The sequence below is a fragment of the Neolamprologus multifasciatus genome, chromosome 17, assembly GCF_963576455.1.
Source record: "Neolamprologus multifasciatus chromosome 17, fNeoMul1.2, whole genome shotgun sequence".
In the NCBI taxonomy this organism is placed as follows: Eukaryota; Metazoa; Chordata; class Actinopteri; order Cichliformes; family Cichlidae; genus Neolamprologus; species Neolamprologus multifasciatus.
In genome coordinates this window covers 24,568,747-24,583,690 of record NC_140455.1, presented here as the reverse complement: position 1 = coordinate 24,583,690, position 14,944 = coordinate 24,568,747, and the positions used below count along the sequence as shown (strand labels likewise).

General features: G+C 40.4%; 1 protein-coding gene across 2 annotated transcripts in view; it reads left to right on the top strand.

The window, feature by feature from the left end:
• Window positions 1-14,944, top strand: part of lhfpl3 (LHFPL tetraspan subfamily member 3) — a 59,850-nt gene that overhangs the window by 32,552 nt on the left and 12,354 nt on the right. Inside the window, exons 2-3 of one of the 2 annotated variants that reach the window (XM_085138392.1) lie at window positions 12,421-12,651; window positions 14,679-14,736. In XM_085138392.1, coding sequence (XP_084994518.1) covers window positions 12,421-12,651; window positions 14,679-14,701 — 254 coding nt within the window. In that variant the 3' untranslated portion in view covers window positions 14,702-14,736. Of the gene's footprint in view, window positions 1-12,420; window positions 12,652-14,678; window positions 14,743-14,944 lie in introns of both variants that reach the window. The other variant, XM_085138393.1, reaches the window with a different exon arrangement.

Sequence of the window (14,944 nt, the reverse complement as noted above, 5' to 3'; positions counted from 1 at the left end):
CTGATGCACATGCATACCTTACGAGCGCACACTCACCTGAATATGTGCACAGAAGTCAGATGAAGTGGGCCTGTGAAATGCATCACAATGAGTGGCTTCACACGTGTGTGAGTGTGTATATGTGTGTGTATCAGTGTGTGTGTGTGTGTGTGTGTAACATCATGTGGTGATTGGACTGAGGTCTAGATTACAGCACCTCCTCCTCTGATTGTCCTGGTGTCGCTGCCAACAGCTGTCAGCTGGAAAGCCTTCAAGGAGAGAGGAAGTGCAATGAGGACGTGTGTGTGCGTGTGTGTGGAGAGTTACAGAGACTTCAAGGTCGTATGTAATCACTGAAGAGATGTTTGAGAAACTTTTTCAGCGGCAAATTTATTTTTCTACATGACCTCTGACCTCACTGAGAAGAGATGATTTCCCGCTGAGTGTCAGTATGTGGAAAATAATCTAACAACATTAGATATCATATAGTGAGTTGAACTACATACCATCCTGTCTCATTATCAGCTTCCCTCAGCGCAGCCAGAGGTGTGTAGAGTCAGGAGTGGTATGATGAGCGAGCGCCCGTGGGAGACGAGAAATCTGTAGTCCTTTTTGATCTCTCTGCGGCTCACAGCTCCCGAGCCTGCACAAGTGTGACAGTAGCGACGCACACACCTGAATGAAAAGTTAGGTACGCACATGTGAAACCTGCCAGGTTGGCTTAATGCAATATTTTAAGCCAGGGAAGTCAAGTCACAGTTATTTAAAGTGGAACTACTCTGCTTTTCCTTATTTTCTGTCACATGCATATACTGTCATTGTAAATCCAACTGAAGCTTCAAATAATAATGTAAAAGTACTCCTTGTCAAGCTTCAGGGTTTGTTTTTTTTTACTTTTGGCACTGTGTGATGTCAGAAAGAGTGGACATCCCTATGGCTATCTCAAGCCTAAAGCCTGCTGTTCAAACCTTGTGTTTGCAGATACAGTGTCAGAAGAAAGCTGGATTTAAGGGGGAGGAGCCATAGGAGCTTTTTTTGACACTGAGAATCAAATCCAGAGATGGAAATGACCATAGTAGGTCCGCTTTCAAATCTGCTGGCGTTTTCCTTTAGAAAGTTTATATCCTCACATGAACACATTAGATATTATATTTTATATAGCTTCATTTTACAACTACAGTTTCCTATGGGTGATTTATACTGCAAGGTAAAGATCCTCTGGCACTGGAGTGAAAACCTCAGCAATCAGATTGTTCTTTATGAGCTGCATTTGTGGATGGTGGGGAGAAAGAACCTCCTCCAACAGGAAAAGACCTGAGGTTTAATCAATGTCAGGGAGGGGCTATTATATACCGCAGCTGGTTGGGAGGTGAGAGAAAAAGACAAAACAAACTATGGGAAAAGAACAGAAACAAGAAATAGGGGCGTATATTACAACACTAGTGAAAAGAGGAGGGTAGAGAAGAAATGCAGAATCACCTGATCCAGCTATAACTATATGCTATATCAAAAATGAAAGTTTAAAGCCTAACCTTAAAAGTAGAGAGGGTGTCTCCTCCCGAATCCAAACTGGGAGCTGGTTCCAGAGGAGAGGAGCCTGAAAGCTGAAGGTTCTGCCCTCCATTATACTTTGACAAACTCCTGAGAACCACAAGTAAGACCGCAGCCTGGGGGAAACTGAATGAGCCCCTGCAGTCAGCTGGTGGAGTAACTTATCCATTTTGTCCAGTTATTTGGTTGTTTTTTGAAAAGAATTTTTTTATAAATGTAACAGTAAGGACCGCCAGCACAAATTAGCAGGAATATAGTGCTGGAAAGCAGGAAAGTAAAGGAGGTGAGGATAAACACATGCCTGAGGGTGGCTTTGTGGGGGCACCACTTCCTGCTTTCATGCTGTCTGATCTGCCATTTTTAGGTAAGATTATAAGTAATTTAATATAAGATTAATCTTTCCAGACATTCTCATGTCGTAACATTGTATCTAATATAAAACGACAGGTATTTTTCAAAATTATGTTTCATAATGCTACAGTTATAAAGTCAGTGCTCTCATCATTTAATTAAACCTGTGATCATATATATATGTTATCATCAGAAATATTTCACAGGGATTTTTTTAAAAATCATTTCTTCAGGTAAAATAAAGTGTTTAAAAAAGTTTCTCTTCTTTGAGTCATAAATACTTTATATCTGAAATTTGAGACAAAAATTTTTTTTGTTTATGTTACAAGAAAGAAAATCTAGAAGAGAGAAGAAGAAGAGAAAAGAGAGGAAGAAGGTTGACTAAGGACAATTCTCCATTTAAGTATATTATTTATCGTGCACGGCTGCTTAAGATGTTCTAGAGCACCATTTGAATATTACAAAAGGCTATTTATAGAGAGATCATCAGGTATCATCTGGTCTCTAGATACTACTCTGAAGAAGTGAGTCTCTAACCCTGATAAGATGACTCGTTTTTTTCTATTAGCTGTTGTTATCTGCCCATTATTTGATGTGCCAGGCTTCACAGGGTTAATTCCACTTTACTTCAGTGGATTTCTGCATTGCTAGCACAGTAAAACATGAAATTACCATTGCAATATGTATGAAAAACAAAATTAATCTGTCTGTGAATTCAATCTCTTTCATTCTGTCTTGACCAAACAGGCGTAAAGTCTCCAGAGTGACCAGAGAGGTATGAGAGTAATCGAGCTCATCTCCTCTCCGTGGTGGAGAGTTGCTCTCAGGAGTCCAATGTGAAATTTAGCTCATTACTCATCATCCCCTGCAGTGAGTGCTGCCATTCTGAATGAGGCCTTCAGTTAAGAAGCTTGTTTGGAACATTTCTGAACAGCCGACATGCTCGATTTGTTTTATTATTATTTATTTAATTTTTTCGTAAGTCGACCTCAAACATCAGGAGCCTTTAAAACCTGGATCCCTCAGCTGCTTTCTGCCAATATAAATGTCACAGTCAGCTTTTAGTCTGCGCCGTTTCAAAACATCACTCATTTGAAGACTCAAACTGAGCTGACACGAGTCCTCGGTGGAGGATTTCATAATATTTTTCATTATTCATGACAGCGATTGTGTGCAGGCAGCTACTTTCTCCTCTGAGATGAGGGGGCTTTATCAAACAGGAGATGAAGAGGCTGACCCTGTTGTTGCTGCATGTTTTTACTGTTTTAGCTGCATGCCATCTGTAGGATTGTTGTAGCTGCGTGGCATGAAGATGAACGATTGCTCGCAGCCTTCTTTTTTAGACAGTTTTGGGGATAAAAGGGAAAAAAAAACAATGTTTGTCTGAGTGTTTCCAGCTTTGGAGATAACAGCAGAAGACAGAAGTTACACATTATCTGAAGCTCAGATTCAGAACATGTTTGAAAGCAGGAAAAAACAGTATTTACTATTAAAGATGGCATCTAACAGGAAAGCAGTGCGATCAGTTAGTGAGGTAAAGAGGGACATACATTCTAATTCTTTAGTACCCTCGTGCAAAGACTGAACCGTGTGTATTTGGCTTTAGTTCAGATATATGTTGACTTTTGTGGCATCAAACCTCTGTCTACCAGAGGCTGGAGCCTGGAACAACATTGCATATCTCGAGGCTTTCAGATGAGAGTCAGGAAGACAAACCCGGTGTCTCTTTGATCTTCTGTATTTGGCTCTGTGGGAGATTTAAGGCTTGCCGTTGAGATGGCGTGCGCTTCATCTTATTCTATTAATATTACAGCTGAAAGCCTACAGGAGCAGGTTGTTTACACAGGAGACTGTTCACTGTACCAAATCCTCTGATATAAATAAGAAGAAGTAATCACTAATGTAGTGGTGAAGACATGGTGAAACGTTTGAGTTTCAGCAACTATTTCCTAAAATGCCGTTTATAGAAAGCTCTTTTGAGTTGAGAGGAGATTTTGGACATTTTGTTTGGGTCTCTTCAGCGATCGTGTTCTTGGTTTGATTTTTGTATTCAAGTTGTTTTTCACTTGAAAAAACAAAAGTGCTGTCACAGTCCTGTGTTCTTGTGTTTTCTTTGCTGAAGAACAATGAGTACAGATCCTATTAAAATTATATAAATCCTATTTTATTTTGATTCCTCTGCTGGAGAGAGATCCTAAACTGTAGCTTGTTTAGGATTACTGTGACCAGTACTGAAGCAAAGTGAAGTATAATGAACTTTAAACATACTTTGATTAATTAATATAGCTCATAATCTTGATTTAGAGAGCTTATATGAATGTATGCCACACATGCACATAATCCTCATGCATAAATAAAAGCTAATAAAATAATTTTATGAGTAATTTGAAAAAAACAAAAAAAACAAAAAACAAGTCAATAAATATAGGATTGAGCAAAATGGGAGGATAGGGAATCGTATTTTCCGCTAAAAGAAAAAAAAAAAAGGAAGCACTTAACTACTTGTCCTTAGTATTTGGAGAATTAGTATTGACTATCCAACCATGCCTCCCCATGCAGATATCTTGTTGTATCATGGTGATTGCTTTTCCTCTGCCTTCCTTTCTCTGTGAATTATTGCCCCGCCTCAAATATCGCCACCTGTGCCCCGTTTCCACCATTGCCTCCCTTTGTCAACACCTGTGTTTGTGCCTAATGTCCTGCTTTATCATTTGTCTCTTTGCACAACCTTTTCCCCAACTTCACTTTAAGATGATGAGCTGATGTCTTTTTAGACGGAGCTTTTGCCATGGACTAGGGACTAGGACATGAGGGGAGGAATCAAGGTTGTGCAAGAGGCAGAAGAGAGGAATCAAAGCAATAAAATGGTAATAAAGTGAGACATCCTTGCCTCCGAGCCTTCAGTTAAATGGTCAGATATACTGGCAGGAAATGTGTAGAAGTACTCTCTGCAGGGTGGCAGATTTCTGTCAGCATATAACTGTGGAGGGGTACTGCATTACTCAAATGTCTGGAAACCTGCAAGAGACAGATTACGGATGAATGGCAAAACTGTTGCATCAAGATATTTTGACTTGCAGCCCCTAGCAGGGCTCAATCACCCAACATTATGTATCCTACAGCTTCCTCTCTTTTAAACTTCAGCTGTCAGCTGTTCAGCTGCCTTTTGCGTAACATTTTGGTGATGATCAGAATTTAAAGCCAACATGTCTCTGTTTAAAATGAGTCCAAGATGTAAACCTGCAAAAGATCCCATTCAGCCCAGCGAAGGTAAAAACACCTCGGTAAAGGACACACCTGTGTATCCTCGATTAAAGCCAGCCTCCACTGTCATCCAGAGGTATTGAGACAACCTTCAATGTGACACATTGAGATTGATGTTTGGGTTAAAGGGAGAAGGACATAGAAAAGCTCCTGTTTCTGTTTTGGAATTTGCTGGTTTTGTTACCCTCCTTTTGACTTTTGTGTATTATTTTGCTTTTTTGGCTAACCAATTAAAGCTCATTTTGTTTGTTCTTGCATCCTCTCTCCTGGATCACGACAAACACTGCTGGAAAAAGAAAAAAGGAAACACCAAGCAGCAGCTTTGAGCATGTCAAAATAAAAAAAATACTTAAAATATCTCCTTTTCACCCTCAGTAGAAAAAACATGAAATGTTTTCTTGTGAATTTCACTCTTTACATATTCGAATCTTTGTCTTTCTGTCTTTGTTTGGATGACGTGCTGAACTCTGTGTTGACACGATCACAAGCCGAGTGGGGAATATATTAGTGAATGCGATCGGACACCAAATGAGTGGAAGCTCATTAGGAAAAAATGCCTAATGAATGCTTTATAACCACCCTGCAGAAAAAGACAGAACTCTGAAGTTCCTGTGTTTGTGCTGCGCCTAATACAGATAATATAAAGAAATGAATTGCCAACAAACACAACGTTGCTTTAATTCCCTGACACTGAGGAAATTGATCTCCAAACTCTGGAAGGCAGCGGGGGAAGTCAATACCCTCATTGCCTCCTGGGAATTGTAGGCATTACAAATGGATTAGAGTGCTTCTACATCAATAGTGGTTATCATTACGGTAGCCTGTTGCTGTTGTGAGGAGGAAGGCCAGTTGTGTAGTTCATCTCTGAATAACAAAGACTGCACATGTCACTACTGTACCATCAACTTCTCATGTTCACTGCTTAGAGATGATGAAGGGAAAGGAGCAGGATGGAGAGGCATGAGTCTTTGACATTTTCAGAGATCATCCATCTTTTTAAGCTACTGCAAGCTCACATTAGTGTCCTAACTTGGTGCATACACTCACACAAGTTTAGGCATCTGTGTTTGTGAGGACAGTGAATGGCATAATGCTTTCACATTAGAAACAATATCCCTTACAAGACCCTGATGCTAGGATGAGAAAAGCATGTGGAAGCCATGTGCTGCCTTTTGTTTTGAAGCATCATCTTGTTTTTTCTTCCTCTTTTTATTTGTTGGATCACTTCTTAATTCTTCCTGCAGTTCAGCTGAGATAACGACAAAATCTGCAATCTGCACACTGTGACAAAAAGAAAGAAATTGAGGAAACAGTCTGTTAAAATCACGGGAAAACATGTGGAACTGCTGGATGAGAAACGAGAATCTGAATCCATTTTTGCAAAACGCATACAGTCCTGTGCAAAAGTCTTGAGTCACCGATTATTTCTTTGTATTTTGTTTCCAAAGATCCCAAAGAGCTATTGGCTGAAAAATTGGCATATCTCTGCATGGTGTTAAGTATGCCTTTAAAAAACTGAGGAAACTGGATAAGTGGAGAACAAAAGAAGAAGTGTCATGCTTAAAAAACTGTCTACAGCAGATGAACATTATCTGAAAGTCGTGTCCTTGAGAAACAGGAAAAAATCCAGACACAGGCATCTGTCCTTTCAGCCAATCATCTACTGATCACTGAAGCCTCAGCAGAAATGGTCTCAGTGGAATGGTCGCTGTCAAGAACCCAATATTAAGTAAGGGAAGAGAAATCAAAATGAAATCATTCCGTACCATCTGGAAAGCATCTGAAACAACAGCTTCATTTTTCAGCATGACAGTGATCCCAAACACACTGCCAGTGCAGTAAAAGCACACCTGGATAGAAAAACACACAGTGGAACGCATCAGTCATGGACTGGCCTCCCCAGAGCCCGGACCTCAAAACAGTGTGGAGTCATCTTGACAGGATAAGAAAGAAAATTATAAACAAAATGTGTTTAGAATTTACATTAAGCTTAATTGTGTGGTTTAAAGTAGCTTGTTATGTGCCCTGTAAAGGTGACCCAGTGCATAAGTTTATTAATTATAAAGTATTTTGCAGTGGTCTTTTAAATGTAAATTTAATGGATCTTACTGTGCAAGCACAGCTGCACATACAGTGGGGCAAAAAAGTATTTAGTCAGCCACCGATTGTGCAAGTTCCCCCACTTAAAATGATGACAGAGGTCAGTAATTTGCACCAGAGGTACACTTCAACTGTGAGAGACAGAATGTGAAAAAAAAATCCATGAATTCACATGGTAGGATTTGTAAAGAATTTATTCGTAAATCAGGGTGGAAAATAAGTATTTGGTCACCTCAAACAAGGAAAATCCCTGGCTCTCACAGACCTGTAACGTCTTCTGTAAGAAGCTTTTCTGTCCCCCACTTGTTACCTGTATGAATGGCACCTGTTTGACCTCATCATCTGTATAAAAGACACCTGTCCACAGCCTCAACCAGTCAGACTCCAAACTCCGCCATGGCCAAGACCAAAGAGCTTTCGAAGGACACCAGGAAAAGAATTGTAGACCTGCACCAGACTGGGAAGAGTGAATCTACAATAGGCAAGCAGCTTGGTGTGAAAAAATCAACTGTGGGAGCAATCATCAGAAAATGGAAGACATACAAGACCACTGATAATCTCCCTCGATCTGGGGCTCCACGCAAGATCTCATCCCAGGGGGTCAAAATGATCATGAGAACGGTGAGCAAAGATCCCAGAACCACACGGGGGGACCTGGTGAATGACCTGCAGGGAGCTGGGACCAAAGTAACAAAGGTCACCATCAGTAACACACTACAACGGCAGGGAATCAAATCCCGCAGTGCCAGACGTGTTCCGCTGCTGAAGCCAGTGCATGTCCAGGCCCGTCTGAAGTTTGCCAGAGAGCACATGGATGATACAGCAGAGGATTGGGAGAATGTCATGTGGTCAGATGAAACCAAAGTAGAACTTTTTGGTATAAACTCAACTCGTCGTGTTTGGAGGAAGAAGAATACTGAGTTGCATCCCAAGAACACCATACCTACTGTGAAGCATGGGGGTGGAAACATCATGCTATGGGGCTGTTTTTCTGCCAAGGGGACAGGACGACTGATCCGTGTTAAGGACAGAATGAATGGGGCCAAGTATCGTGAGATTTTGAGCCAAAACCTCCTTCCATCAGTGAGAACTTTGAAGATGAAACGAGGCTGGGTCTTCCAACATGACAATGATCCAAAACACACCGCCCGGGCAACAAAGGAGTGGCTCCGTAAGAAGCATTTGAAAGTCCTGGAGTGGCCTAGCCAGTCTCCAGACCTCAACCCCATAGAAAATCTGTGGCGGTAGTTGAAAGTCCGTGTTGCTCGGCGACAGCCCCAAAACATCACTGCTCTTGAGAAGATCTGCATGGAGGAATGGGCCAAAATACCAGCTACTGTGTGTGCAAACCTGGTAAAGACCTATAGTAAACGTTTGACCTCTGTTATTGCCAACAAAGGTTATGTTACAAAGTATTGAGTTGTATTTTTGTTATTGACCAAATACTTATTTTCCACCCTGATTTACGAATAAATTCTTTACAAATCCTACCATGTGAATTCATGGATTTCTTTTTTTCACATTCTGTCTCTCACAGTTGAAGTGTACCTCTGGTGCAAATTACTGACCTCTGTCATCATTTTAAGTGGGGGAACTTGCACAATCGGTGGCTGACTAAATACTTTTTTGCCCCACTGTAAGTGACTCCGTGAATGTATTTTCTCTTCATTTTTATGTTGTTGTTGTTTGTTTTTCTGTTAATGAAATGCCAAAGTGAGCAACCAGTTAACCTTACAAGCCTGTGTTTGGACTGTGGGAGGAGAAGCCATGCAGTTACTTGGAGAACGTGCAAAGTAAACACAGACAGGCCCCAAATGACCAGTATGTTTTTTTTAATCCAGAGCCTTCTTTTGTAAAATAATCAAATGCTTTGTTGTTAATCATTAACTGATTTTAATTTCTGTAGCATTTATTTTCCCCTTTGGACTCCTATAACTAAACATCATAAATCATAAATATATCTGCTCCTTCATATCATCCCCTGGGCATAGTTTCCTCTTTTTGATTTAGTTTGAAATGTTTCAATAAATATACACTGACAGGACTGTATCATCTCTGTCAGCCTGTTCCAATTCTTCACTGAAGCTTCATGATAAAATAAAATATTTATACCAAAGACCATCCACCCATCTTTTTTTAACCTCTTATCTGATATAGGGAGCTTATCCCAGCAGTCATATGGTGATAGGCAGGACACACTCTGGACTAGTTACCACAGAGAGACACACAATCACACACTCTCACATCAGCAACAATTTACAGTCACCAATTAACCTAACATGCATGTTCCTGGACTTCATTAGTAAATCCCTGCAGGCACAAGGAGAACAAACCTGCTTCAACATGTTTTTGTGTGTTATGTTATACACATTTCCTTAAAGGGAGGGCTTCAGCATAAATTTGAAATAAAGTAATGTGGATTTGGGGTGTGCAGTGGATGTAGTTCATATCAAGAAGGTTCTGGGTGGCTGCCTGTGCCTGCATGGGCTCTCTCCAGCTTCCTCCCCCAGTGCAGAGACATGAATGTTAGGATAATTGGTGATTCTAAATTGGCAGTAGGTGTGGATTTGAGTGACAGCAGTTATCTGTGTCTTCCTATTATCCCTGCGATGGATAGATAGATATATAGATAGCCTGCCTCTTGCCAAATGTCATCTGGGATAGACTTCAGCCCCCCCACAATGCTTGTTGGCTAGGCTGTTAGGAAAATTGATGGGTGGACTAATGGGAATTCAATCAATATATTATTAAAGTCATTTAAATATATGGATACATTGGTAGAAAATATAGGAATGGATGACAAAAGTGCAAAATTGCAGACCACAATTTCAATTAATCCTTTCTTTTAAAGTTCCGTTGTTAAAACTGGCTCACACTTAAAATTTTAGTGACGATCAGGGATATTTAAAGCCATAGATACGTCTGCCTTAGGCTGCTAAATTATAGGTAAAAATCAGTGGATTGCCCCTTTATCTTTAGCCCAGCAGTGTGCAAAATGCAGCCCAGCAAAGGTCAGATTCAACCCACATGACAAAGTTTTCTTTAATGAAACCCTACGACTCCCAGCCTAACTGCACAGGAATTAAAATTCATCATTCATCATAAAAAAATCTACTCGTGAAGGTTTTGTGCCTTTCCGAAAAGGCCAAACTGTCTCTCCATGAGACACAAATGAGCATAAGCATGCACACACAAACCCTCCCAGATCCTCTGACTTAGCTTTTGGCAGCAGTGTCACAATTACTACAGACCTCACCGCCTCACCGTTGACTTCGCTGCCTCAACTGACTGTGAGAGCGAGTGTGAGAGTGAGTGCGAGCGTGCGATTGTGAAAACAACTCCAAGTGTTGTTAGATGACTCTACTCTGTAACAGCTCACTGTGTCAACGTCAGCCGTGCAAGCAGACGGCTAATGAAGGCAGCCCGAGTCACCACATGGTGCCGTGTGACATGTGCTGGCATCTTCGTGGCTCCTTCACCAACTTTGTTTGGTGTCCCTGCACTCCAGAGGATGCGTCTCCTTTTAAGAGGGAATAAATATTAATTCTTCAGCTCAACAAACAGGAAGAAGAACAACATAAAAAGTAAACAAATGTAAATGTCATTGGCTTAAAAATTCTCATCTGTCAACCTGATGAGAGCTGATGGCTCTTGGAATGAAGCCTTTTTCAACAGCACATTGCTGTGGGATATATATATATATATATATATATATATATATATATATATATATATATATATATATATATATATATATATATATATATATATATATATATATATATATATATGTATAATCATTCTTCGGTCATCCAGTCCTATCATTTGCTCATGAAGGCATCACTGTCATGCAGAAATGCACCATGAGGACTCATATATGCCAAATTCTTGTATACAGTCCACTTTAATCCAAAATAAGTGTGAGTTATCCTTTTTTAAATGCTGAGAACACCCATAAGACATATTTGAGAACAATTGCCATAGCAAAATGCTTTCACATTAAACGTTTTGTTAAAAAAAATAATAGCTGCTGGACTTAACTGTGTGTGACACAGAGACTTTAAGCTAAACTACAGGCTAGTGAGGTCATAGACAAAGTTGAAGTTGAATGTCCATCATAAACTGGCCCACACTGGCTGAGGAGAGGATGCGATACCAGAATGCAGCCACATTTCTGTCCTTGATGACTGCATTAAGATTGAATAAAGAATTCGATGGCAGACAATTACCTGTCCTTAAATATAGAAGAAAAACAGAACTTTCTGGAATTCATTCTTACTCTGCCTGAGCAAATCATCCCTGGATCGCTTACAGATGAGGCTGCTCACCAGGTCATCTAAAACCTCCCATGTGACACCAATTCTGTCCTGTTGACACCAGCTCCTCATTAGGTTTAAGGTTTTTCACTCTCAGAGCTCTTCATGGTCAGATGCTTCCCTAAATTAGTAAATGCCTACATCCATACCTAACTACGGGGTGTATGAAGTGAGCTGATCGATGCTTCTTAGAGGTACTTCAGTCGAGGTTAACGACCAAAGAAGATCGTGTTTTTGAGATGTGGCCTCCAAGTTGTGGGATTTGTTTCCAGGTGTATTGTTGTATCTTATTTTATCCTGTAAGGCACTTTGTGACTGCCTCTCTGTGCAAAGTAGCTTTGTCAGTTATTTAGGTTACCTTTGAAAAAAAAATGTCACAGTTAAGCCTGTAGATCCACCTCTAGCATCAATAACTGGAAGTGATCGTTTCTGTGTGACTTTATCAGTCTCTCACATTATTAAAGAGGAATTTTGTTCCAATATGGGGTTTTTTTGGCTGTTTATTTTCTTCCTTAACAAAGGTGGTGGAGTTTAGCGAGTTTTTTCTCAAAGCAGACTTGATTGGAAATCATGGAATGCACAATAAGTGAATGTGTGTGCTCTGTGTTTTACATTAATTGTAGTCAGTGACATTCATAATGTGACCAATTATAAATCAAAGTGTGACATCCTGGTTGAATTTCCCAGCTTAAAGGTCAGTTTATGCAGCTTATTTACTATACCTAAAGGTTAAAATGTGCATAAAGCCCTACATCACCTCCCCAGACCACAGTGTACACTGAATAACATGTATTACTACACAGCAATGTGTAACACTGACATCTAATATCACTCCAATCACTGTGTCCTCCTGCTCCAGGTACGTGTCTGATTCTGGGCTGCATGATCTACCCAGATGGCTGGGACAGCGACGAGGTGAAAAGGATGTGTGGTGAACAGACGGATAAGTACACACTAGGCGCCTGCTCGGTGCGCTGGGCCTACATCCTGGCCATCATGGGCATCCTGGATGCTCTCATCCTCTCCTTTCTGGCCTTCGTCTTAGGAAACCGCCAGGACAGTCTGATGTCTGAGGAGCTGCTAGGAGACAGTAAGAAGACACCTGCACACGCTTCCTCTTTGGGGCAGTTTTTATGGTGTTTTATGGTTATATTTCAGGAAATTAACTTTATCTGCACCTCACCAGGTGTGGTCAATTAGCAATTAAGCCTAGGCAACGCCTGAAGTGTCTGCAAAGATGATAAGGGGTGCAGAGAGGTTTAACAATATAAATTATATATATACCTATGGTATGGTAGAATTTTTAAGACTGATATCGATGTGTATACCGATACCAAAACCAACATTCCAGTATGTCAGCCGATTACATTTTCTTTCAGACAAACAAAAACACAATCAAATTTCTCTAATATTTGCTATGTGTAGTTATTTATTTACTCATTTATGCTTTTTTCTGCTTAATCTGCACTTTGTGGTGTTTGTGTTTGTGTCCTTTCAAATAAATGATTCAAACAGGGAAGCTGCAGAGTGCCCTCTGGTGGATAAACTATGCAGCATAAACACTCATAACATGTTTAAAGGGTGTTTCTCCTTTCTCTTTATTTTTTACATTTTCATATAAATGCAGAGGCCAATAAATTGACAAATTGGTAATATTGGCTGATAATATGAGCCTGCTGGTAATTCGGTTCAGACGAATCAGTCAATCACATCAAAACACTTGTTGTTAGGCACACTTATACAACCTGCTCAAAAATAAGCTGGAAAAGTTTTCCTGTGATTGAATATCTAAGTCCTGCAGAAAGTCGTTACCCGTTGTTCGTCAGATTTGTGTCGTCATTGCAAATGCAATTTCTAAGAATATATAAATAAATAAATATCTTTATTACTTTCCAAACCCATTTTATAGTAATTGAGGCAGTTGGGTATACAGCAAACAAATAACGGCTGCAGTGCAATTATACCTGAAATGAGATCCGGGCTGTTTTCAAAGCAAAACAAAAGAGGTGCTACTGAACTTATTAAAAAATCAATTTGACTGCTGGACTAAGAGAATAAGCAGCAGGTCCCACCAAGATTTTATTCCACTTCTGGCCTGGGGGATGTTTCATAAGTATTCAAAGTCTCAGGTGAAGTCAAAGCATTTTGTTTGTTTTGTCAAGCCTGGAGACATTAAACCTATGACTTCAGTCCTCATTTCTTTTGCTGTGTTTTTCTGCTTAACTGGCCTTTCTTCTCACATCAAAGACATCATGTTTCCCCACATCCCAGCAGCAGCTTTAAATAAAGAAAATGCCTTTTATTTGCTTGCATGATTTTACATGCACGAGCTCTTAATTTGCATACATTAGACGGGACGTTATACACCACCTGCTTGGCTGGTTTTGTTTGCTCCTATTACCAGTGAGATTTTTCTTTCTTTGACTGGGCTCAATGACAACTATGCTCGGACCCAAAGAGGATGATTTAAAACCGCGAGGAGGCTGGAAGGAGGCAGGAATGCAGATGAAGGAGGACAGAGATGAAAAGCAATCGGAGATGGGCAGAAAGAGAAAGACGGGCAACTGAATGGAAGAATGCACCAATAGCAAGGGTTAATTGAAGCCTGGGGATGCTGGACAGAGTCATGAATTACTAATGGCTGTTTACACAGCTTGCTGCCAGCCTGTCTAAATGAATCACAGCCACCCTATCAGCCGGGACACAGTTGCCTGTTAGCTCATATAAGCAAAGTGACTGAGAGGAAGAAGCCATTATCAACCTAGAGACCGGAGAGTGAGGACAAGACAGAGGGAGAGGGATAATGAGGCGAGGAGGACAATGAGAGGGAGAGAGGCAAATGTAGATGAAATATGATCCCCAAAGTGAAAATGGGGGATTCATCAAACAGCAGATAAAGTGTAAATGGGATGTTTTTCTTATCCTGTCACTCAGGAGGATAGATTGTGACACCTGTCCAAGTTTGAAACCTGAGGAAATCAGAGGAGGGGGAGGTGGGCTAATTGTATGATGTTTGATTCTGTAGGGGCAGGAATGTTATGCAATACTGCCGCCTGCTGGTTATGACAACTTCTTCATACTTTCCACTCACATCCCTTTCTTCTTCCACTCCCACAGAGAGCGGTAATAACGCCATATAACGTCTGCTGATGCCATTGCAGCAACACACACACAGGTAAGTGTGTCATTGTAGAGCACAAGAACAATCTCTAATCATTCAAATAAAAATAATAATGTCCTTCCTCATTTTATCCCACCCTTTTTTCCCCCCTTCTTAAGCCCACTAAAACCTAAAAGCCTAATTTACTGATTGAGGTGAAATAAAGGTTTTCGTGGCAATTAAAGTGAGACTATGAACTTTAAAGCATTCTGCCTCTTTTACA